At 45.3% G+C, this 23,822-nt stretch overlaps 1 protein-coding gene across 2 annotated transcripts; it reads right to left on the bottom strand.

The window, feature by feature from the left end:
• Positions 1-1,940: 1,940 nt before the first annotated feature.
• itsn2b (intersectin 2b) lies at positions 1,941-23,776 on the bottom strand. Of its 2 annotated transcripts, none has more exons than XM_029145446.3 (40): positions 23,544-23,776; positions 18,786-18,863; positions 17,780-17,872; positions 17,603-17,666; positions 17,305-17,492; positions 16,925-17,176; positions 16,410-16,512; positions 15,764-15,900; positions 15,111-15,174; positions 14,775-14,912; positions 14,574-14,656; positions 14,033-14,295; positions 13,805-13,954; positions 13,528-13,668; positions 13,298-13,385; positions 13,075-13,214; positions 12,239-12,417; positions 11,322-12,076; positions 11,119-11,240; positions 10,756-11,022; positions 10,479-10,669; positions 9,830-9,864; positions 9,491-9,657; positions 9,373-9,403; positions 9,149-9,270; positions 8,913-9,009; positions 8,607-8,801; positions 6,257-6,369; positions 5,906-6,012; positions 5,625-5,802; positions 5,422-5,520; positions 5,261-5,344; positions 5,103-5,186; positions 4,934-4,996; positions 4,439-4,588; positions 4,232-4,350; positions 4,073-4,155; positions 3,907-3,990; positions 3,654-3,827; positions 1,941-3,566 (listed from the first exon to the last, which is right to left on the bottom strand). In XM_029145446.3, the coding sequence occupies exons 2-40, from the start codon at positions 18,790-18,792 to the stop codon at positions 3,418-3,420; spliced, it is 5,559 nt and encodes a 1,852-aa protein (XP_029001279.1). In that variant the 5' UTR covers positions 18,793-18,863; positions 23,544-23,776; the 3' UTR covers positions 1,941-3,417. The 2 variants fall into 2 exon arrangements, with proteins under 2 accessions (XP_029001279.1, XP_029001278.1); XM_029145445.3 differs by having other exon boundaries at positions 10,479-10,672; positions 23,544-23,774.
• Positions 23,777-23,822: the final 46 nt, after the last annotated feature.

Raw genomic sequence — 23,822 nt, 5'->3', positions numbered from 1 at the left:
AACGCCGGTGCCGCGCTTGATTATTCATGACTAAAGGGGAACATCCAGGTCAGCGAGCACATAGTGAGTGGAGTTCTGGCTGATGCAGCTGTCGACCGGGGGACCGGGTCGGTTCTGTCAGAACAGTGAGAAAAAAAACAAAAAACATTGTTCTGCCGGTGACCTGGCAACGTGATGTAACGAGCAGGAATGCTGGGCAGGTTGAAGCCAAGTGAAAGCAAATATGTGCTCATTGCAGGAATAAGTCGAGCTCTAACTAGAAGGTTCTGGTGTCGGTAATGAAACCCCAGGATGCCGGGAGCAGCAGGGGAGCCTCCACCTGCGGTCTCCCTGACCACAGACCCAGATGATCCACACGTAATAAAGCCAAAGCTCCACACGGATTTTGGGACGTGCTGCCAGGATTGTAAATATGTTTAAATAATATAAAGGGAAATGACCAAACCCGCTCCTGAACGCGGTGTCGCTGAGCTGTTAGAACACACGGCGGTGAATAATGCAGGACTGGACGTAAACAGGAACGCCGCCTGTTCACTAACGTCCTGTTAGTGAACGCTGGGGATCCTCCATCACTCCTATTAGGATCCTGTCTCATTCCTCACATCCTGATTTGTAATTTTTATGACAGCTCATTGTTTCACAGGCCTCTCTCTCGCTACTGGCCACCTTCGTGTGGGTCTCTGGCCAGAACACAGACCCCTCATTATTTCTCTGTGTGTGCGTGTGTGTGTGTTACATAAGACAGCAGTTCATGTGGTGATAATCAAATCATTCCCATGACTGAGTCAAATGGAACTGGGGGCCTCTTGGACTCATCCTCCCTGCACATGTCTCCCTCTCTCCCTCTCTTTCGTGTCTCCATGTGTTTATTCCCTTCTGTCTCTTTTTTTTCTTCTCTCTCCAAACCACAACCACCTCATTCTGCCCTGTTGCACTTTTCTTTTATACCTTTCTGCCCATTTGTCTCATTTCTTGCATTCTCTGTCTTCGTTCTGCTTTGGGGGATACTCAATATTAAGAAAAACATGAGGTTTAACTCAGCTACATGGTTATTTATTACTGAATGCATGATTTGTTCCTATTCTTTACAGACTATAATAATTTATACCTGGACTCAATGAAAACTACAGTTTGTAGAAAAACTGTGAAATTAATTCAGCTCAAAGTGATGAAACAGAGAAATTATATTTAGTCAAATTTTCAAATGACTTAATTCCATTTAACTTCGCTTTAACTTCGTCCTCAGGTAAAAATGAAGGGATCGCTTTTACAGTAACAGGGGGAAACCTTTTATTTTGCCAATAAATCCTTTAATCTATCGATTATCTGCATTATCTACATTACCTGTCGACAATCTAATCGATTGTTGACATGAGACACACAAGGTCACAGTGACCTTGACCTTTAAAAAGACCCTTAGGCCAAAGCCTTGGGCTGATCTCAAACACAACAATGGGATGTCTTTGATCTAATGAACCCGATCATCAACTTTAGCAGATGAACCGTTTGCTATGAGGAACAGATGATGAACAGTTTGAGGCACATTTCAAGTCGCAGCCAACAGTCGTCGGTTCAGATTCGACTGTGTAAAACAATTAGCTGCCGTCACTTAATCACCACTTACCCCACAGCACCGAATCCATTAGCAGCACCGTGACCCTCTGCTCCACGAAGCTCTGGAGTCCTGCTGACTCAGTTGTAGAGCTGCGTGGTTACATAACGTCAGCCTGCTCCAGTGGAGCGGGAGCCGGAGCCAGACGAGGGCAGAGAAGCACTTCAAGAGGTGGTGGAAGCTCAGCGGACTCGGTGGCTGGACACCAGGAAACCAGGGGAAATAAAACCAAACGTCCTGGATTCCCATTAGGTTGAGTTTAGTGGCAGCAGGTCCTGTAGTGTTATACAGCAGCTTCCTTTAGTCAGGGAATAAACTGACAGCGTGGTCAATTTTAATACCTTTAATTTGACTTATGAAACCCTGATTTAGACGAAGGTGAGTATACAGCAGGTTACAGACTCCAGGCTGAGGCCACAAACACAACAGCAGTTAATGCAGAAGGCTACAGAAAATAAAAAGCAAAACAAAAAGACAAACCAACACCTCGGCAGAGGAAAACAACCATTAACGTTAAAATGAATACAATACCTAAAAACACAGACTCCTCTACTGAATGTTGCCTTTCAAAAACGTATCAACACATTTTAATAAATGACGTCAAAACAAACGGGCGGCTGCCATCTGATAATCAGAGATGACACAGCAAATGAAACCGCTTCTAAAGTTTGGATAGTCACACGCGCATAAATTAAAATAATAAATACAACACTTTCTCATTAATAGCCAGGACTTCAGCAGAAAAAAAACAGATGCAGAGACCTGAAGAGTAGAAACAAGGCAAATGCTGCAGACGAAAGGTAGTAAAACCTGTCCGGGCAGAAGGAGAGAGCAAATACTGTTGATCATTGGCAACAACCCTCTGGAGTCACCTGAACATAGAGACACAGAAAATCTCCCCTCCCGCAGGATGAGCTGTTGGAAGTAAAGGGGATTCAATCATTCTGCAGAAGTCATACAATCTCTACAAGCTAATGGACAAGGCAGCATCTCAGCAGCTGAAGATGCACTTTGTGAAAAATAAAAAAAAATACAGAGAAACCTCCAAAGCTCAGCAGGAAACCGAGTCCAGATCAAAGTCATCTGGTCCACTGGGTCTGATCGGCCTCACACAGCCGTCCATCATCTCCCACCTACTGTTTAAGACGCTCTGTCACTGTGGAATGATGACAACCAGACTGGACAGCTCAGGATCAGAGGTGACGACGCAGAGTCGCTTAAAGCAATCAGTCACAAACTCCTCAAAAATAAAATCCTTAACATATCTTGGAAGATCAAAGGAAACAATAGTGCTACACAAACTAAGCAGCCTGGTCAACCAGGCTGGTACAGTGTTAACTGAGCTACAGAGCAGAGAACCGTTAGTCTTCATTAGTATGGACTTACTGCTCTATTAATAGCTTTAAAATAAACAGGCCTTCTCAGGTTCTGTCTTCCTTTGGGTCAGATGTAACATTATTTATCCCTCTCTAAGGTTGATGCCGCCGGGTTGCAGTGTCTATTTTTAACTCCTTCAGAGTCTGAGTATCGTGCAATCTGCTCCCTGACCAAGCTTCCCTTGCCGTCTTATGCCATCACGAGTGATCTAAGCCCTCATTGGAGCGTTCAGATGACATCAGAGGAGGTATTATTAGAGCTGCTTCATGTTAAATATTAAGGCAGAATGTGTGCAACATGGTCCAGTGGCGTCCGTTTTGGGCGTATGCTGCGGAAGCGTCCCAGTTTGTTTGTGACAAAGAGCCGTGTTTCTTATTTGGTTGTCTCGGTGGAAGACGTAGTTTTTCTTTACAGTGTGTCCCAGGGGGCTATTTGGCGGCAAAGAGCTGCAGGTCGAGGCGAACCCACACTTCCCCTGTAGGAACCTCGTGCAGCAGAAGACGCCGCGTCACTGCTCCCTTGTTCTCCAATTCCTTCTTTATAGTTGCCACAGGAACCTCTGTCCGTCCGAGGAAGTCTGGTACAAGAGAAGAGACATTATGATCCAGTTACAACATAATTCAATTCAAGTAACATTATCCTCATATCACAGTGACTATCTGACCATCAGGTGAATAGAGGTTGTTCTCAGACACAGTGATGCAGAGGACGTCCTGGTAGAGATCTTTGACGTAGAACTGACAGTTGAAGTTCCACTTGGGGTTCAGAGTGTCGTTGAGTGTCCTGGACATGAAGACCTGATTTCCCATGGTCACTTCGCAGTAAGGGTTACTTTTGCCTGCAGGGGAGGGGACACATGAGACACACGGATACGTGACGAGGAAGGCTGACGACTGCAGCATGAGTGGGACTCTCACCGTTGGGTTTAGCGGCTTTGAGCTCAGTGGCCTCCAGGATGGTGACAAGCAGCCGACCGATGCCGGTGGCCTTTATGGACCGAGCTGCAGACACAAACACACATGGATTTGTCGTATATAGGCACATTCGCTGGCGCCAGTGTGGTTGCGAGCGTAGGAGACAAACCTTGATAGGTCCTCTCCCGTTTTCTCTTTTCTGTCTCGATAAAGTCTTCAGATGCAGCTTTAATCTTCTGAACCCACGCCGTGCTGGAAAACACAAACCCATTAGACCCACAGCTCACCAGACCCTGGACTTAATGTGTGTGTGAGCGCGCAGAGCCACCGTTCGTTGATGTTGTCGGTCCTCAGCACGTAAACTCTGTCAATATGCGAGATGTGGAAGACGGGCTCGTCACTGGACGGATCGGGCAGCTTCACCAGGACCTCGTTTAACAGCACAGGCTTCAAGAGCACACCACACGTTAGGCATGTGATAGAACAGAACATCTCATGTGTCTCATGTGGCCTCCGCAGGTCGTGTGTCTCTCACCGGCTTGTACATCTTGAGCTGTATGTTGTTCTTGCTGCTGAACAGCTTGTCGGGTCCAGTTGAGCTGAACGGTTTGGTCGAGTACGTCAGAAGCAGGAGGTCGTTGAAGAGAAAGGCCCAGAGTTCCTTGTTGCTCTTCACCTTGTACATCTGGAAAGAAATGAGCGAATAGACATTAATTAAATACTCAAAATACTCATGTATCACGGACAGATGAGGTCAGGAATTCACATACAGATCAGCAACAGTAAAAGGAGCTGTTGAGGGCAGAAAGGTGAGGCTGAGTGTTCCAGCATGAGACTGTATCTCTACTGTGGCTGTAAAATCCAGACATCTAACCCATTAATGTTTGAAGTTTCATCTCCCGCCACGTCCCCAGTCTGTTTGGTCTCTTGAGATTCTAAAACATTTATCCAGTTACAAAAGGAGCTTGTGTGTTGCTCACTGATCGGTAATCCAGGGTCATGGATTCCAAAACGGCGCCGCCTTACTCACCTTACCGTAGTGGAGCAGCTTCCTTGGACCCAGACAGTTGGTCAGAGAGTTAAAGACTATGTTCTGTGGAGGATAACGTAATAGGAAGGTGTAAGGTCTGGTGTGACAGTGTTTCTAGCAATCCTCAGCACTAATAATGAAGCTGTGAGTGAATTAGTGAGCCTTATACCTCAGTGAGACCCTCGCACTGCACACGGTTCTGGATCCACTCCAGACGGTCAGAGTTCTCCTTCTCCCTCACGCCTTCATTCACCTGTCAATCACTGACATTTGAGCACATTTTCTGCTGAGGTGTGTAAACAGGAGCAGGTCAGAGAAGACACAAACCTGCTGACAGAGTTCCTCCGCTCTATCCAGAGCCTCCTTTAAAGAGCCTCGGTCTGCGTGGCCCTCTGCAGTGCACTCCAGGATCTACAGACAAACCACGCATCAATATCTCGACCAGCCTGGTACTAGAGCCACGTGACGAGGAGAACGCGGTGTCTTACGTTTTTGATGTGCAGCGGGTACCGAGTGATCCTCTGCATGGGTTTGAGCAGGAAGCTGGACAGCGGCATGCCCTTGCACCTGTAATCTGTGGCAATTTTCTGATGGGAACAACAATTAAGACCGGTAAGATTCTGAAGTCTAGGCAAAGTCCAGAAACATCCAATGGTGGAAGGTTGTCAAACTTAAAGAACTAGACTCATACCTTAAGAAAATTCTTAAAGTCGGGCTCACTGTCAATGCGTTGCTGGAGCAGAGTGGCTCCGTGGATCTGGTAGGAGCAGAAGTGGATGTAGGGCGACATTTGGGACAGCTCCACCGCCAGGATGTCGCCAATCTTCGGCATGGTGTCCCCACCTGTCTTCTTACGATGCTGCAGTGCCCTGGAAACACACAGTACGGTGGATAAACAACAACCCACATACATGCAGCTTTAAAATAGCTAAAGGTGCTACATTTGATTAGATGTCCCTTCATTATATTTACTTGAGAAGTTTAGTGTTGCAATCCAGCAGCTCTCTCCAGTTCACAAAGATCTTCAGCATCTCTGAATCAGTGAGTCGACCAGACTCTGACATCGGCTTATAAAAGACCTACACACACACACACACACACACACACACACACACACACACACACACACACACACACACACACACACACACACACACACACACACACACACACACACACACACACACACACACACACACACACACACACACACACACACACACAGTTAAGTGTCAGAAAGGAAGAAAGGACAGATTTACAAACATACAGTACAGGTGCTGTGTCACTTTCATATATTGCTGTGTGTGTATGTGTGTGTCTCACCTCCAGCACGATCTTCAAGTCTTCCACATATCTCTCCTCAGACTGCAGTAGCTCATCGACGTATCCCTGTCTCTTCTTCTCCTGGGGGCTTGATGAGTCCTGGCTGTTTGGGTCTGCACACCACGCAGAGGGGAAGCAACACACAACACTCAGTCCATGTTCAACCACAGGCCACGCTTAAACCACAGCGACACATGAGATGCATTTACTGCCCCCTGCTGGGTGCTTACACATGAAACAAAAACTCTTCACATCTAGCTGGAGATTAATGGCGTTTAGAGCTTTAGAATAGGCAGAATACAAAGGTAACAATAGGAGAACACAGTAACATCACCTGGTTGTCCATTAACCCACTGTGAGGGCCCCGTACAAACCATGTCTGGCTTCTCCTCTGATCCTTTTCCATCCTCAATCTCTCTGAATTCACCTTCATCCTCATTCCAAAGGTTTAGAAAGTAAAATCTTCCCTGCAAAGTCATTGCTATGAATATTACAGACTATCTGTTGCGTTTGATTTCATCCACACTCCGTCTCTCTCCTGTTCTACCGTCTGTCTGTTTCCTCTTGTTCCTGTAACCAGATTCTCCTGGACCAAATCTGTTTGTACCAAAACAAAGAGGAGGCTCTCTTATGTTCAAAATGGATGAATCCAGACTCGGAAACTGAAGGAAGATTTCCATCTACCTATAGAACAAATATCTAATTTTACCCCTTTATGCTTGAGCCAATATCGCAAGGACTGAATACATTGTTTTATAAATCTTAAAAAAAGGAGGACCGATGAAACTCTAACGTATTTCAAAAGCCATTTTGGGACCATGAGTAAATAATAAATGAATGACAAAAAGAAAACAAGAGCATTATTTTCATGAAGTCAAAGGAATTTCGTTGACATATCTGTTCATCTTAATCACGTCTTGTGTTGACAAAAGAAACACCGGATACTAAACAGTCAGCTGAACTGACCGACAGTTACCACTGAACAATAACAAACCACCAGTATCTGTTTCACCTTTTTTTTATTTCAGATCCAAAAATATATATAATACATCTTCAGAAATAGTTCCTTTGCCTTGTCCCGCACGCTTTTAGCCCCAGTTGTGATTAACTAATTGTCCTGTTTCTGGTTAGTGTGCTTCACCTTCCTGTAGCTTTTTAACTCTAAAAACGACAAAGCTGACTTCAAAATAAAAAAAGAAACAAGTGCAGCATAGCACATCTGCACATTAGTGTTAAATAAACGCTACTTCAGCACTTACTGCCTGTTTCTGTCAGTGTGTCGTTGTATATTTTTGAAGATTGCATAGATTATTGTCACTTGAAGGCGACAGACAAACCTGACTGTAACAACTGCTGTGTTGTCTTTTCCTGTGCAAGTCGCAGTCAGACATGCGTTTGCTTTGTTCATAAAAACATTCAGAGCAGCAGCAAAGCAGCATTGAGTTAAAGGTGCAGCAGAGGCGATGATTGTGTTTGGGCCAGTGTTACTCGTCCCAGTAGCACTTAACTAATTGAACCCTGAGCATGATGACAGCAGATTATAAATCTTGCTTTATTCTCTTTTGCTGAGCATGTGACGAGAGGGGAATTTAGGCTTTAAAAATATACTATAGTAAAGGTGAAGTCATTGTTAACACGTGGATCGTGTCGGACTTTAGTCACCTCTGAGATAAACCGTGAACTGTGTGTGAGCGGAACTGCTGAGATAGAGGAGAGGAATTGGGAAAGACGACAATAAGGAGATTGTAAGGAAAAGCAAATTACATGAGACTAAAAGTGAGATCTAGAAATTAGAATGGATGAAAAGAAAAGAAAGAAGCTACAGAGAGACCCACTGGATCGTCAGCCCCCCATCAAAATGAGGACTGAGGTCCTTAAAAGGCACAGAGGCATCAACAATTCAACAAATCAGCTCTGAGAAAGTGGAAAAGAACGTTTCAAGCCTGAATCATTCACAGGATGTCTTTACGTCTGTTGTTGTCTTCGCTGCTCTCTCTCCCTTTCTCTTTTGCACACAAACACAAACAAGCATTAACTCAGTGGGAGAGGTTAGTAGTCAGGAAGTCCAGACACTCCACCCCTTCAGCACAGTGCAATAGTGGGTCTCTCTGAAGTCAGGATGAAGAAGAGGAAGAGGAGGAGGAGGAGGAAGGAGACTTTCTACCACCCTAAAAAAGGAGAAAGACAGGCATAGAGAGACAGAGAGGAGGACAACAGGTGCACATCAGTGTAAGGGAGACCAAACAGAAAGAGGCTGGTGGATGAAAACATAGCGATGGAAGCACAGAATGTTTGACCAAGTAGAGCTTGAGCGCACACAGTAGTCAGGCCCATGCATAGCGGGACTTACACTGCTGGCTGGGGTCAGAGTCCCCTGAGAGCGGCTTCACGTAGTTGGTGGGGAACAGTCCAGTGTTGCCGTTGAATTCTCCTTTCCACCAGTCGGGGTTGTTGTTGTCCAGAACGCTGATGACCTGATCTTTGGAGAAGCTCATCTCGTCCTCGTTGGCAGCCGTGTAATCGTATATAGCGATGACCTGACAGACTAAGCGACAGACAGACTGTTACTGTCCTATTTTATCAGAGGGTTATTGTGGACGTCTGGATTAGCTTCTCCTTAACTGAGTTGCAGCGTGTGTGCGTGTGTGGAAGTTACCTGGTTGTGGTGCTGGTGTGGACTTGCCACTGTTGGATCCCAATATGGTGACATGGGATGCAGGGAACCAGCCTTTTTGTCGCTTTTTACCTCGGGCCTAAAAATTAAAAACAAAATATTAGTGACTAATATATTTAAATCAGAAAATGACGTTTGTTTATGTTTTACTGCTACGGCGTTGAAGACTAGAGTCTTTGCGTCTCTGCACAGTAATGCTATACGCAAACACTTGGTACCTGCAGTTCTCCAAGCCACCAGCCAGACACATTCTTGCCAAGGACCAGGATGAGCTGGCCGTTTTCCAGACTCAGCTGCTCAGGGCTCGTAGAGGAGTTGGGCCTAATGACCTTGGCGATCTCTGTGCACACGAGGCAAAAATACGACTTTAAATGTCTGCAAAGTGAAAACCTAGGCCTGTTTTCTGTTGTAATAGATGAACAAGAAGGAAAAGGCAGCTTACCTGGCTTCTTCTTTCCAGATGTGCTTGATGTCTGAAAAAAACCGAAGAGCAATAAGTAGAAACTACTAAACAAAACAGGGTGAGACCGTGGGCGCTGGTTTCCCTAACGTGTGCTTACATCGCTCTCCTTAGGTTTGACGTAGTTGCCGGGGAAGGCGCCTGTGCGGTCGCCTATGGAACCGTACCACCACTCTCCCTCTTTCTTGCTCACCAGGATCACATCTCCCACTCTAAACGTCAGATCACCGGGTTCTGGAGACTCGTAGGTGTAAAGCGCCACATGTTCTGGAGCAGAATAGAACATAAACATTAAAGCAGGGTCACAGATGACAGATTAAGGCCGGAAGGTGAACACAGGCGCACAAACGCTTAATCTGCTTTGAATGAAACATTAAATAAGCTGAAGAAACAGCAACAAGTTAATGTATGCAATACGCAAAGAGCATTGTTAACGTACCTTCGTGATTTGAGGTGTCACTGGCTTCTGTAGTGCTGTAGACACACAAAGAAGACACCATCACACATTGACACATCTAACAAACACTCAGGATAAGAACGTCAAGAAGCAAATGACAGTCAAAACCTTTTCACTTCCACTAGGCTGCATGGAGAACCAATACCTGCTATAGGGGCTCAGCTCTGAGCAGCACATGTTTGATGTGTCTGGACTATGAACAATGAGGATATGGAGAGGCTGAGCTCACCAGCTGGCTCCTCCTAGTACCTTTCCACTGTGCCTTTGGTTTCCAGCCAAAGAGCATGATCACAGGTAAGCGCCGACGCATGCTCCTGACTAATAAAACAAGAATTCCGCCTTCAGGCTCAGCTGCCTCCACCACAACATTGTGATACAGTGCAAGGCGAGTGTAACTCTTGATGCAACTCCATGCTGAAGAGTTATTTCATGTGTGAGTGACTCTTGATGCAGCAGATTCCACAACACACACTGAGGAAGAAGCAGTCTCTGTGCCTGAATACCAGGCACGCTGGAATGCTACCACAGTGTTTTTTTTTCAGTGTAACATCGATCTTAAAGCATAGCTTGAAATGTAAAGCCGCTCCTGGTATTTTGCCACTTAAACTTCATGCCAGTTGGTGAGACTTACTCTGAGCCCTCCTCTCCTAGCAGCGCCACATACGTCTTGGGGAACCAGCCCTGTTCACCGTTCAGCTCCCCCAGCCACCAGTTCTCCTGCTGCTCCAGCACCTTGATGACGTCGTCCTTGTTGAAGTTTAGATGGTTGTCTGTCTTTGCTGTCCACGAGCACAAGGCCTGGGCTAGGACGTTACCCACTACCTGCTGTTCACAAAAACACAAATGCATACAGTAGTTCTGTACATTGATAATTTGTGTAGACTAGAACCACTCTGCAGATCTCTCACCTGTCCTTGTGTCTCTGAGGGTGCAGAGTTTGGAGAATGGGTCGGTGTGAAGGCAGACTTTGTCCCTGATACCTTGGCAGCCTCCAGGGCATTAGTGAGCTGTGACTGGATGGCCAACTTAGCTACTGGAGAGGCAGCAACAGCAGTACTGGCATTGGCTGTGACTGATGGAGAAACCTTCTCCACGTAGCTCTCTGGGAACCAGCCCATCTTCCCCTGTCTGCTGCCATACAGCCAACCTTCCTCCCTCTCTGTTGTCTCATCAACCTGAAGGAGGCGGTAGAAGAGTCAGAGAATGACGAAGGCGGCGAAAGGAGACAAGTACACTGGCGATCACTAAAAGAGCGTCTCTTTCATGTTTACCTCGATGATGTCGTCTGCACCGAAGCTGAGTTCTTCGTTGTTTCGTGCAGAAAATGGGTAAAGGGCCTTGAAAGAGGTGAGAGCTGCTGACTTTCTGTGCTGTGTGATGCCGGGTTTTTTGCCTAAAACACACACATGCATCAGACTTAAACAGGGAGAGAGCACCTGGGTAGATGTGGTGAGGTGATGCACGTGTGTCTTACCCTTCCTCTCCTCCAGTCCTCTCAGCAGAGCTGCTACCTTCGTTTGTCCAACTAGCAGCTGCTGGCGTGGTGCCTGCTCTTTCCTCTTTCTCTCCTCTTCTAATTTTCTCCTCTCCGCCTCTTCCTCCTCCCTTCTCTTCCTCTCCTCCTCTGCCCTCTTCCTCTCCTCCTCGACCTTCCTCCTCTCCTCCTCCAGCTGCTGTTGGAGTCTTCGCCGCTCTTCATCCAGTTTTCTCCTCTCCTCCTCCTCTCCTCGCTTTCTTCTCTCCTCCACATCTCGGATGGCAGCTTCTGCTGCTCTCTGTCGCCTCTTCTCCTCCTCGTCCCTCTCTCGTCTTCGCTCCTCCTCTCTCTTCTCCTCCTCCCTCCTGCGTCTTTCCTCCTCTTCCTTTCGTCTCCTTTCCTCTTTCTTCCTATCTTCCTCTAATTTCCTTTTCTCTTCCTCTAGCTGCCTTCTTTCCTCCTCAAGCCTTTTCCTCTCCTCTTCCTGCCTCCGCCTCTCTGCTTCCCTCTGACGCTCCTCTTCCTCTTTTTTCTTCCTCTCCACCTCCTCTCGTCTCTTTCGTTCTGCCTCCTCCTTTGCTCTGAACTCTCGCTCGGCCTGCTCCTTGGCAGCTTGAATGAGAGCCTGTTTCTCTCTCTCCTCCTCCTCCCGCTGTTTAGCCTCTCTTTCCTCCTGTAGTTTCTTCTGACGCTCCTCCTCATCCCTCTTCAGCTTCTCTTGCCACTGGCGCTCCTTCTCCACCTTTATGCGCCTGCAAATGGTAAAAAGATACAATATAACATTTTTAAAAATATAAAGGATTAAAAACCTTTCGAGGTACTTCTCTTGGACATTTATTTAGTGAGGAAAATATATTTATTTCATATTGTCACTTAAGTTAAGAGTAAATCTACTGTATGTTAAACAGAAATACCTAGCTTCCTCCTCCTCCCGGCGCCTCCTTTCTGCCTCCAGTCGCTTCATGTCTTCTTCCCTCTTTCTTCTCTGCTCCTCTTCTTCCTTCCTTCTAATAAGTTCACGCCTTTTGTCCTCTTTGATGCTCTGGAGATTCTCTAATGCTGCCTGCTGCTTTCTCTGGCTGTCTTTAAGCTCCTAACACAAACAAAACACACGTTTACTGGTAAATGATACATGACAGGGATTAAGATGACAACGCAGACATTACAATGAGATGAGGGCTTTAAGCACACACACCATGCACAAACATATAGCAGGCACAAATGTGGCCAAGTGAGTGAGAAAGAAGAGAATTAAGAAATAGAAGGCTACAGCAGCATAGAAACAAGACATAAATGATGAGGAAACAGGAGCAGAACAAAGGGGCAGAACAACAAAGAGGCTTAAAGCCGAAACCTTTAGTAGGTAGAAGAGGTTACGGAGGCAGACCAGCAGACAGAAGGCAGCCTGAAGCATAGAGTCCTCAGCCCCCACATACTGTAAAGGAGGTGAAAAAGGATACAAGATGGTTGGAAGTTAGGGGAAAAGGTGGAAAAGGTTAAAAACAGTGAGAGAAATTCAGTAGATAGATGACGATGATGAAGAATGAAAAAGAGAACGTCACATTGGGACGGAGCAGTTAGAAAATGAGTAGTGTAGAGAAATCGCATGCAAAGCCAGGTAGGTATAAGCATGAGATTAGCAAAGGTGTGACAGGGTTAAACATCACAAAAACAACATAAATATGTATAAAAGTGTTAGAGGTTATTTTGAAGCTGCACATTGTTCTTATTATTAGTTGTATTTTACTACCAGCATGTCTTTGTTGTAACGGTCCATTTCAGCCAGTTTAGCAGCTGTCTCTTTCTCCAGCGCTTCCAGCTGCTCGTGCAGTTTTGTGCACGTCTGTTTTTTCTCCATCACGCCCGTTTTAAGGGTGGACACGGTCGTCACTATGAAGGGATGACGTCCACAAAGTAAAAAACACAGCAAAATACAGTGGTTTCATGCAAGATGTTGAGCCATCAGTACTAACCAGGCAAGTTATTCAGAGATATGTTTTTGAGTTTCTCCGTCAGTCTCCTCTGCTCCGGAGTCAGCTGGGACAACTTCCTCTGGAACTCCTGAACAACAGGAAATGCAACAGAAACGATACTTAAAAAAAATAAAAATAAATAAATAATAAAACGGGAGAGGTGGAGTAAAATCTGGGACAATATGGGACAAGAGGAAGAGAAAGCAAGAACATCAAGGAGAGAGACACACCTCTAGTTGTCTGTCCAGGTCACTAATGTCTTTCTGGCGGGTCGCCTTCCCCTGACTGATGACATCCAGCTCTGCCTTCTGAAGCTTCTTCTTGTTCTGAATGTCACGTAGTCGGCCCGAGATCTGCCGATGCTTGTTTCCCTGAGGTGAAGAGGGAAAGGCGAAAGAAACGAGTGAAATTTAAGGATGAGTCAATGACACCAGGACAAAAGGGAGGGTACATCTGTACGCATCTTATGGGCTGAAATAAAACCCCACGTATTGTCTCTTCACTCACCACAGCCTCCAGCTCCATCTCCAGACTCTTCTTCTTTGCTTTCAGTTTGATGATGTCATCCTGATCCTGGTTCTTCTTTATCTGGAGCTCTCCTCGTTTCCTCCTCTCTAACTCCTCCTTTCTCTGACGCTCAAGCTCACGCTGCGCAGCCTGAAATGAACCCACAAGGAAGCTCAGTACACATATTCTAGTCAAGAAGCAACCCTGTGTTGTCTTGGGGTACCTCACCTCTTTTCTCTCTATCTCTCTCTGCCGCTCCTCTTGTTTCTGCCTTTCCAGCTCCCGCTGTCGCTCCAGCCTCCTCTCCTCCTCTTTTCGCCTCCTCTCCTCAGCCTCCCGGGCCTCCTTCTCTATCCTCTCTCGTTCTTCCCTCTCCTTCTGAGCACGCCGCTCCTGCTCCCTCCTCTCTGCCTCCTGCAGAGCCAGCCGCCTTTTCTCCAGCTCTGCATTCCCTCGCTCCATGTTAGCTTTGAACTTGTCCTCAAACGTAACTAAAAATGACAGGGGGAAGTTGCAATTAGTGCAACCAACTAAAATGATGTAGTCCTTAAGTCCCTGAATTCTTATTTAAAACTACACCTGACCTTAATCAAAAACGCACTTATAAGATCATTATTGACAAATGAAAACTTGAATCTATAAAAGCAGCAATGTAGCTTAGCATTTGAGTTGTGCATGTCACAGTAATGTTTGTGCAGTAGGTTGGAGTTGAACCAGCAGTTAAAGCAAGGTACGACCCCTCTACCAGCGTGTAAATATGAGCACTAACAGTTGGTCTTGGTTTTCTGTGGTGGTTCCAAGTCGTCAGTCATAGCATCATAGTAGGAAGAGCTGGATCCGTTCACTGCACTTCTGCAAGATAGTAGGACCAACAACAAACTATTAGCAAAGTGATAACAAATACATTGCTGTTGTTTATTAAATAAATTAATACTGAATGTAAATAACAGTGAATGTGAATCACGCATACCTTTGTGAGGGAGGCACAAACTCCGTTGGCAGCGTCAACGGAAGCGGTTGCCCAGACTTTGCCATGTCCACCAGATGCATTGCCAAAATAAACTCCTCGGCTTTGAGCTTCCCGTCCTTATCTACATCAGCCAGCGTCCTGTGGACGGTTTACATAGTCAAAGTCAGCATATTTAACTTTCAGGACGAGGCCCGAGCGAGGAAGAACAGAACATTGGAGCTGCCCATATATTCTACAGTACATACATAACATAAATAAACGTTGCTTCGCTTCATTCAACTGCTCTTTTTGAGTAAACACAAGACAGGTTCAGACCCAACATGCTGATATTCTCACCAGATGGAAGCCAGCTGTGTCTGAGTCAGCATTGTGGTTGCCATAGCACCTCTCACCTGCTGACCTGACAACAAAGGTGACAAATGGGAAATGTATGAGCATAAAGGTGAAAAGAACAGAGGGTGTGTACAGTGTAGTAGGTACAGATTGTCTCTAATAATCTAAGATCATCTGACATTTTTCATGAAAGCATAAAAAAGCACCTTGTGTTTGATACCATACCCTGCACTAGACAAACTCACAATCATGCGGTTTAATTAGTGCCGGACCACATATAATGAACCAAATCACTTGTCAGGGTGAAGGTGTGTGAATGTACACATGTATAAATTGTCATGCCTCTTTCAAAAGAACTGGTCCAACAAGGCTTGTAGTAACAGAATGAAAAGGCAGTCTGTGTGTGTGTGTGTGTGTGTGTGTGTGTGTGTGTGTGTGTGTGTGTGTGTGTGTGTGTGTGTGTATGTGTGCGTGCGCTGTGCACGTGCGTTTAATTGTGTCTTAGTGACAAAACAGGTGCAGACACAATCTCTATTTCCTCAGACTTTGCCAATACAAGAGCAAATGCTGGAAAATATTCTGTGCTTCAGTGACACGTCCTGGTCTTGTATGACCTATGCATTACATCCATACACACAGACACAGCGACACCATACCACTAAGGTATCCAGTCATGTCTTTATCCAAGATGTTGAACTGCTGTCTGTATTTTAGTCTGGAGGCATGTGGCACAGCCCAGTCACTGGGAGCAGAAGCTATGGGTGACATCACAGAGGGGGTCGACAAAGCAGAGCTGAAAGACGAGCAATGGCAAAACACGATGTGAACATAGAGCCAGGAAGTTCTGTGGCTGCACTCAACAACATTCACAAGATACACAAGGCCCTGATTGTGCAAAAAGGAAATTGCGTAGTCCTTCCAGATTTCTGCACATAAAATTGTGTTTGCTATTGTTCACCTGTTATAAATACGTCCCTGCCTCAAGTTTCTAGTCACAACACTGCTGACAAAGCAGCACTACGATGGTGGGAACAAGGCATCAGAGCTAAGTGGAGGTATCAGAAGTCAACTTTAACTACAGTCTAGCCATGATTTGGCACTAAGAATTGTTTTTAATGGGGAAAAGTGGACAGATTTAACCTATTGATCTTGTGATAAGATAAAAGTCATACAGAGTGCATCATTTTTAAAATACTTTTAGCATTTGTTACGCCTCAAACTTTGGTGACTCTTCTGCCACGTTTGCATGACTATACAGCTGAACTAGGAGAGCATTGTATGAGTGTGTACTGTGTGCTTCACCTGTTAGATCCCAGGTCCAGCAGAGGTGATGCCTTGTTTATACCAGCAGGAGAAGCAGAAAGTCCTAGAGGAGAGGGGTAAGTAGACGCAGACAGAGGCAGACCTGGCAACACAAACAAAGTCTGTGATTTGACACATTTCAATCAAACTCCTCAACACAAGAGAATCAAGCCATGCTGTCATAGACGCTTCATGTTTTCAAAAGATGAGGAGAGCCCTGTACAGGTTCAGTAACTACTGTAGGCCCCTTGTTTCCTTGTCAAGGGCAAGGAAAATATTGTATGGAAATGGAAACCTGACTCTGCAAAAACAGAGAGATTCATTCCTTTGCTGCATTTTCCCTCCTCAAAACTACATAAATGCTGCATCATCCAAACACTGCTGCAAGCATATTTAATAATAAACCAAAAGAGAGTGTAAAGCAAGTGATACAGAAAATACTGATAGTAATCATGCTGAAGGCTCCTGTTGATTTTCTTTACAGCTCTGTGACAGAAACATGGATAGCAGTGTACCAGTGGCCAGAGCTACAGCTGGGACTGGATGGAGGATCCCCATGGCAGCATTTGGCATTGTGGCATTTCCCATGGGAGTCATCAGGGGCCGTGTGGGGGTAGACGCGATCAGAGGACTCAGGCCTGTTGCTGTAGGAACCAAAGGGCTGATGCCTGCCATTGGTGTCAAAGATGAGAGCCCAGGGGTTGCCATGGAAATGGGGGTCAACATGCCAAGGTTTGCTCCGGGCATTGTGGGCAGAACACCCATGCCTATACATGTAGGTAGGAGAGAAACCAGTTAAAGAAGCAGCTAAACTCCTTGAATTACTTTTTCAGGAAGGTTTATCTTTTTCAGCACAATGTTTCTAACTAAGATGAATGTGAATGTAGTGCGGTACCATAGGCTGGACTGGTCATGGTTGAGGTGAGGCTACTGAGGTTGGGAGCAGACACAGGAGGCTGCTTCATGATGATTGGCAGAGCTGAGGGCAGTGCCGTACCCTGGAGCTTCAGCTTGATGAGCTTCATAGCGATGGAAAACTCCAACCTGTCCATCTTCCCATCTTTATTCATATCGGCCAGAGCCCTGTGGCAGAGACAAAACGAGGAGAGTCGAGTTATTCACAAATAATAGATGTCAGTAAATGCTTCTAGAGAGTGCTTTGCTCAGAATACGCGAGGGCGTGTGCTTCTCACCATATCTCGGCCAAAACTGAAGCAGGCAGCCCTGACTGGAGGAAAAACTTCTTTGCCTGTTCGCCTGCAAAAAAAGAAACAGGGAAGATAAAAATATGACTCTGTTGAAAATGCCACATAGGGGGGTGCATTTCATAGCTGCTCCTACTACAGTGACAAGAGCATGTGTGTAATTACCTGAGACATAGCCCATCGCTGGAGAGAGGGTGTCGAACTTCTGGTCATGTTTGTCCCTCTCCTCAGGGCTGATCGCCCACACTCTTGGACCACCTCATAGAGAAAAATACTAAGTTACAGGTATGAACACATTTAAGGCAGTAAATACATCATCACCACCAGACTTACATACTGTAACATTAAAAACACGCTCTTTGGAGCTGATTGACTCAGTATTTAATGTCACATGAACAGGCGTAAGCATTTTAAATGAACCATATTGTAAATTACACACACAGACACATCACAAACACAAAAGAGCAAGGAATCATTTATGAGAGGCAAACACAGATGAGATGAGAGGACGCCTCAGCAGCAGTCAGGGTCACAGTCATTTGACAAAGTGATAGTGAACCTCGGCGAAGCTGGATGAGTTTATTTAAAGCAAACTCTCACTGTTGCTACTGTTTAGTCAACCAAGGCTGACTACACATCATTGTTTGCTCCACAGACACGGCTCAGTGGACAGGTCACCAGATTATGACCAAACGCACACAGGCGGCTAATTCAAATTTAATCCTTTGACTGGCACAAAGCTGACGAACAAGAATGGACACTTGCTTCAAAATTAGAAGATCCCCACACGCACAAGGAATAAGCAACAATAAGGGGAGATTCACGGGTCCACGTGAAGATACTCACTCAATGTCTAGCGCTTTGTCCTCTTAAGGTGTAGTGGGTATACCCGTCTACCACGGGCCACACTTTCATATCATTTACACATACATGGCTCAACAGTACTACCTCCACCTGACTGCATGTCTGTGGGAGAAAGTCAGCGTACTCAAGAAAACTCAGAAAACGGCACCTGGCTGACCGTGTAGTCCCAGCCACTGAGCTGCACACAACTGGGAATTATTATCAGAACTCGAGTTATGGCTCTGCAGAACCGAGAGACACAGCTCTTCTTTTCCACAGTCCCCCCCCCCCCTTTTACACACCCACACACAATCTGAAGTGGCCTTACCATTCATATTTGCAGGTGGAAGCGACAGAGACGGGGGGGAAACTCCTGGTGGCGTCCTCAGCTGCAGCTCACGGCCATCTGCAAAACACACAGTCACAGCCCAGTCATCAGTCAATACTGCAGCTGAGACAGGGAACTGAGAGAGGGAGAAACGTAGAGGGAAAGAAGAGCGAGAGAGAGCGATTGTGGTCAGTCAGCAGAGTCGGACAGGGCTCCTCCTGTTCTCCTCTGTCAGGGGGACTCTGGCCACGTCCCAAACCTTTTAAACCACTGGGACATGCTCCAAGGCTGTCCACACTGCCCGGCGAACTTACACTGCTATCTAGAGGACTATAAACCCCCTGTTCGCCATTTTGTTGGCTGACAAAGTTGGTCAGTGTCCTGGTATTATGAAGCTATTGGATTTCTATGCCGCTGCAGATGTTCATGACAAGAATCTATTGTCCGACATCTAAGTTAATGTTTTAAGCAGTGATTTATGTTCATCTGCTATGAACTGCTTGAAGAAAACATTTTTATTGAGCATTTTGGGCTCTGACCCAGCGTGAAGCTTTGGGTTTATTAACTAATTATTATAAAACTGATTCCCTTTGTTTCTGTGCCGCTGTAGTTTGTTCCCAAACTTTTACATTGCCTTAATTTTGCATATGCACCTGCTCTAAATCCCCTGACAGGAGTTATGGATGAACTCACATGATGAATTCAGAGAAGCAAAGGGAGGGTGAAATTCCAGTCTCACTCCTCATAGCTTCCTGACCGTTAATTCACAATCAAACAAGTCTTTCCTCATCAAATGCCAGACGACAGAAAGTGATTGTGCATTTAAGCTTTGAAGTCTTTTCTGAATTTTAGAAGCTACATTCATTTGAATCCAGGAAACACACATGAAACAAAAGGGATGGCACATGAAAGGAACACAAACAGAGTGACACTGAGCAGTTTTTGTGAACGCCGCCTGACGGATGATCTTACAAGGGCAGAAAACAGCCAGGACCTAATCCACTGGCTGCCATCTGTCGCTCCCTGCTTCTCCTTTACTGCCCTGGAGTGAAATCCTCCTCTCCTTCAAAGTCTTCCACTGAACATATGCAGCAAGACTACATTCATCAACACAAGAAAGTCACTGCTTACTGCATCTGAGCTCGTCCGTTTGTCAGCTAAAACATTATTTTGGCCTCAATTATTCCCTCTAGTTGAACAACAGCTGTACTTTTCAAACATTTCTAATAAGAGATTCTGTATATTTTGTGTAAACTAAACATACTTCTCCAGCAACAATTAATCATAATTGGAAACTAAAACATTGCAGCAAAACCGTTTTACATTTTAAACATTTAAACTTTTAAACTACTTAACTACTATAAACAGGCCAAATCGACTCAGATAATGCAAAGCACATTATTTGATCCGTGGAATTTCTTCCACCACCACATACGTCACTATTTCAAATATACTGCACAACATTCGCACAAGAATTGGTTGCACCTATAAGACAACACACGCGGGTCATTAGCTTGTACAAACAGCAACACTCTCGGCAAACCAATCATTATTATAACGCTGAAAGGTATTTTACTAAATAAACAGAGGTAGAACAGCCTGAAGCTGTGCCGTCTCCATAGAGGAAGATGAGACACTGTCACACTGCACAGCTGTCTGATGATCTGATCAATTACACTGATTTCTTTTTTCATTTTTTTTACATTTTAGTGGCAGATTCAGTTTTGCTAACCTCATGCAAAGTTTCTAAAAAAACGCCCCCCCACCACACATAAACATGCACAAGTGGTCTCTGCTGCAGCAGGGGCCTTGAGCTGCAGGATGAACACAGCACTCAGTATTTGCATAGTGATAAAGATACAGAGGTAGTATGAGGCTCAGGGTCCACTGGGCTCCGTCCGCCCTAACAACCATGTTATGAGATGAGCACTGGTCACCTTATTATACACCTGTCATGACTGAATATAAACAGACCTGTGTTCCAACCTGCAGTTTAGGAAAGTGCTCTTGCACAATCAAGCAAAGGTGGTAAAACCAGTAGCAGTTTACATTTAAAAACACAGAATCTATAATGAAGCCCCAGAATCTTCCCCAGGTCCTGGAGCAAGATCACAAACTATGATGAGAACACCAGATTCTTTTTTTGTTTCTCGAAGCTCAAGCAGGACTAAATGCAATCTGTACAGTCTGACCAGATTCTTCAAACCACAGAGAAGCGACTTCCCTAAGGTCTGCCTCTTCTCGTAGGTTTAAACAAGATGAGAGGAAAAGCAACCGGTAGGAGCACATAGCAAGCTCGGCATAGTTCCACTCCAATACCGATACAGGCAGAATGCAGCGTTTGGGATGTTATTGTCTTAATACAGATTAACTGGGCGTCTAAACAACTGCACAGGCAGCTCTTTGCTTCTGGCCCAGTTTCAGTGTGTACAGCACTCAGTGCACAGATAATGGTGTAAAATAATGAGGACCTGCTCTGTTGAGTCTCTCGGCTCAAACTACGCTGAGAGGTGTTAGATAAATAACTGACAGCAGCTTTCAGGCCTGTTACATTAGATCTTACTGCTACTACCGTCTCTTAGGTGTGTTCACTTTTCATACTGCACCCTGCTGCCATGTGACTCTTTTACATTGGCGGAAGGGAATAAAGAGAACAGTGAACTATACACAGGTGGATGAGACGATGGAAAGGACGTGTTTGTCCTTGGTTTAGTCCTTTTGCTTCCCCATTCTCTGATGATCTTATGTTTCCCTGCCTGTCTGTGCCACTGCATATCCATTTCTGTCTCGATCTACACCCCACCAGCCGCATGACCCCGGTCTGCGCTCATCACTGCCGTGCCCAGAAGCGAGCGGAAGCGAGCACGGCCCCTTGTTCCAAGAAATGATTGATTCTCAGCTGCCTCGTTTGGTGACCTCACGCTAATGACATCAACCCCCATCCCCCGGTGTGTGTTTGTTTCTATATACAGTGGAGTTAAACACACCCCTCCTGTCTTATATGCCATTATTTCATCATGTTTCTCCTTCCCACCTGAAAACTAGAAAGTGAATTCTGACCACACTGCATTTCCCGCCCACTGAGCGACTGGCCTTTAGAAAACCTCAAAGTGCTGTACAGGCTTTTTGAAGAGTTTTAGGCTGGACTCGATTAATGCTGTTTGCTCTGCTGTGCCTTTGTTTTCTTAAGAAGTAAAGCTTGCTTGTCCCTCCTTCATGCATCGACCTGCCCTAAGCTGTCTATTTAATGTGACATGGCAGGACTGGAGAATGTACTTAACTTTTTTTTTTACAGGGCTCTTTGATATTATTAAATCGACATTAGTATCAAAGTAGTATAAAAATAGGCTCATTCCTTTTCGTACTGTAGGTTTGTGTGTTTCATCGTGGTCGTTTTAGCTGAAGTTTTGATGAGGAAGGTTTTATGAAGCAGGACTTAAAGATAAAAACCTCACAGCAGCTGAATCGTTGTGTTCAGTGTATTGCACCACGTCATTCAGTCTGATGTATAACAGCGGTTTTGATATTAAGAAGCTTAGCAGTAGATTTAGCAAATTAGCAATGTCATACAGTAGTAATATTAACCACAGCCCTGATGTTAGAAGGAATGAAGGTGCAATGTCACTTGTGGATGCCTCAGATTCTAGTGTTCAGTAATAAAAAGACAAACATCATTGACTGTATGAAATACAAATTTAGAAGTCTTTTAAACTTAGTGTGTGTTTAACTATAGACTCCAAGCTCTGAGTCAGGTTAATCATGTCATGGCTAGGCTGTATTGGCTGCAATTTTGCCAGGGCAGACATCAATGGAATCTCAAAGTAGACGTTCAAGTTTTGAGGCTTCTCAGTTTCACAACTTTCAAATACTGTGGTTGCAATACCACCACAATAAACATGTAGACCGAGAACCAAGCTCCCTTTGTGCCGTAACCGTGAACGCATCATGTGTCTGAGCAGCCACACACAATCCACCTCGACCGTGCAGACATGTTCGCTGACATTCTGACACCACAAGATCCACTGTTATATTTGCATTTTGGTTACGTATGAACCCATGCAAAAAATAATGGCTGCAGGTTTTTCTCTCTTTGAATGCAGGTCATTTTTAGTCACGCAAGAAAAACGAGGTCGCCTAGTCCTCCTTTGCACAAAGCTACTCATTTAAAAAGAAAACTAATATGTGCACCAGCTCTAACGTATTATTACTGCAGGCTGCTCGATGCTGTAAGTGATGCCTCTTTGCTAGTGGTGCTCACTTGGACCCATTGTCTGATCTAGATGCCAACTTTAAATGGCCAAATGTGTAAAAGAAATGGTAAATGACCCCATAAGAGGACAGCTACACACGTTTACCTTTGTCTGTCTGTGAGATCTGACAGAGTTGCATTCCCTGATCTCTTGTCACCAACCTACCTGCAACCTGCTGAACTAGTTTGAACGGAGAGGAATTTCGAACAGTGATTAGCAAATTTGACTGAACATCTGGGTATCAATAATGAATATAATCTAGAGAAATTATTGGTTAGCTGGGCTAGCTGCACCATCACTGGTCAGTGTTGAGGAGAATCATCCCATCCCTTAAAATATAAAGCCAGTGTTTTAACATTATAGAATTAAAGTCAACAAGCAGTTGTAAAACAGTTCAAAGTTGTAAAAACGAGTTTATAAAACCGAAAGTCTGTCTAAAGACGCATTTCCATAACAATAACAAACTTACTATCGTGCTTAGTTAAGCAGTTTCGCTTGTGAACGTTACCTTGGTCGCCGCCAGAAAACACCAAGGTCCGAGCTGTCGAGGAGTGAATAAGCGATTACAGCATCAGAAAGTTCTGCGGGACTCGCTGCGGAGGCTCGGTTCTGTCCAGGGAGAGCAGGTGCTGCGATAAAAGTTGAGCTAGCTGCGGTGCTAGTGAGAGGACCTGTTGCTGGCTGACAGCTCCGTGTGTCACACCAACAACATGGCTGACGAGGAGCTGTGTGAGGCTGTTAACGTCTGAGCGTCCGGCGGGTGGGAGGAGAGAGGAACCGGGGGAGA

Source organism: Betta splendens, chromosome 3 (assembly GCF_900634795.4).
Source record: "Betta splendens chromosome 3, fBetSpl5.4, whole genome shotgun sequence".
NCBI classification, from domain to species: domain Eukaryota; kingdom Metazoa; phylum Chordata; class Actinopteri; order Anabantiformes; family Osphronemidae; genus Betta; species Betta splendens.
This window is presented reverse-complemented; position numbering and strand designations above follow the sequence as displayed.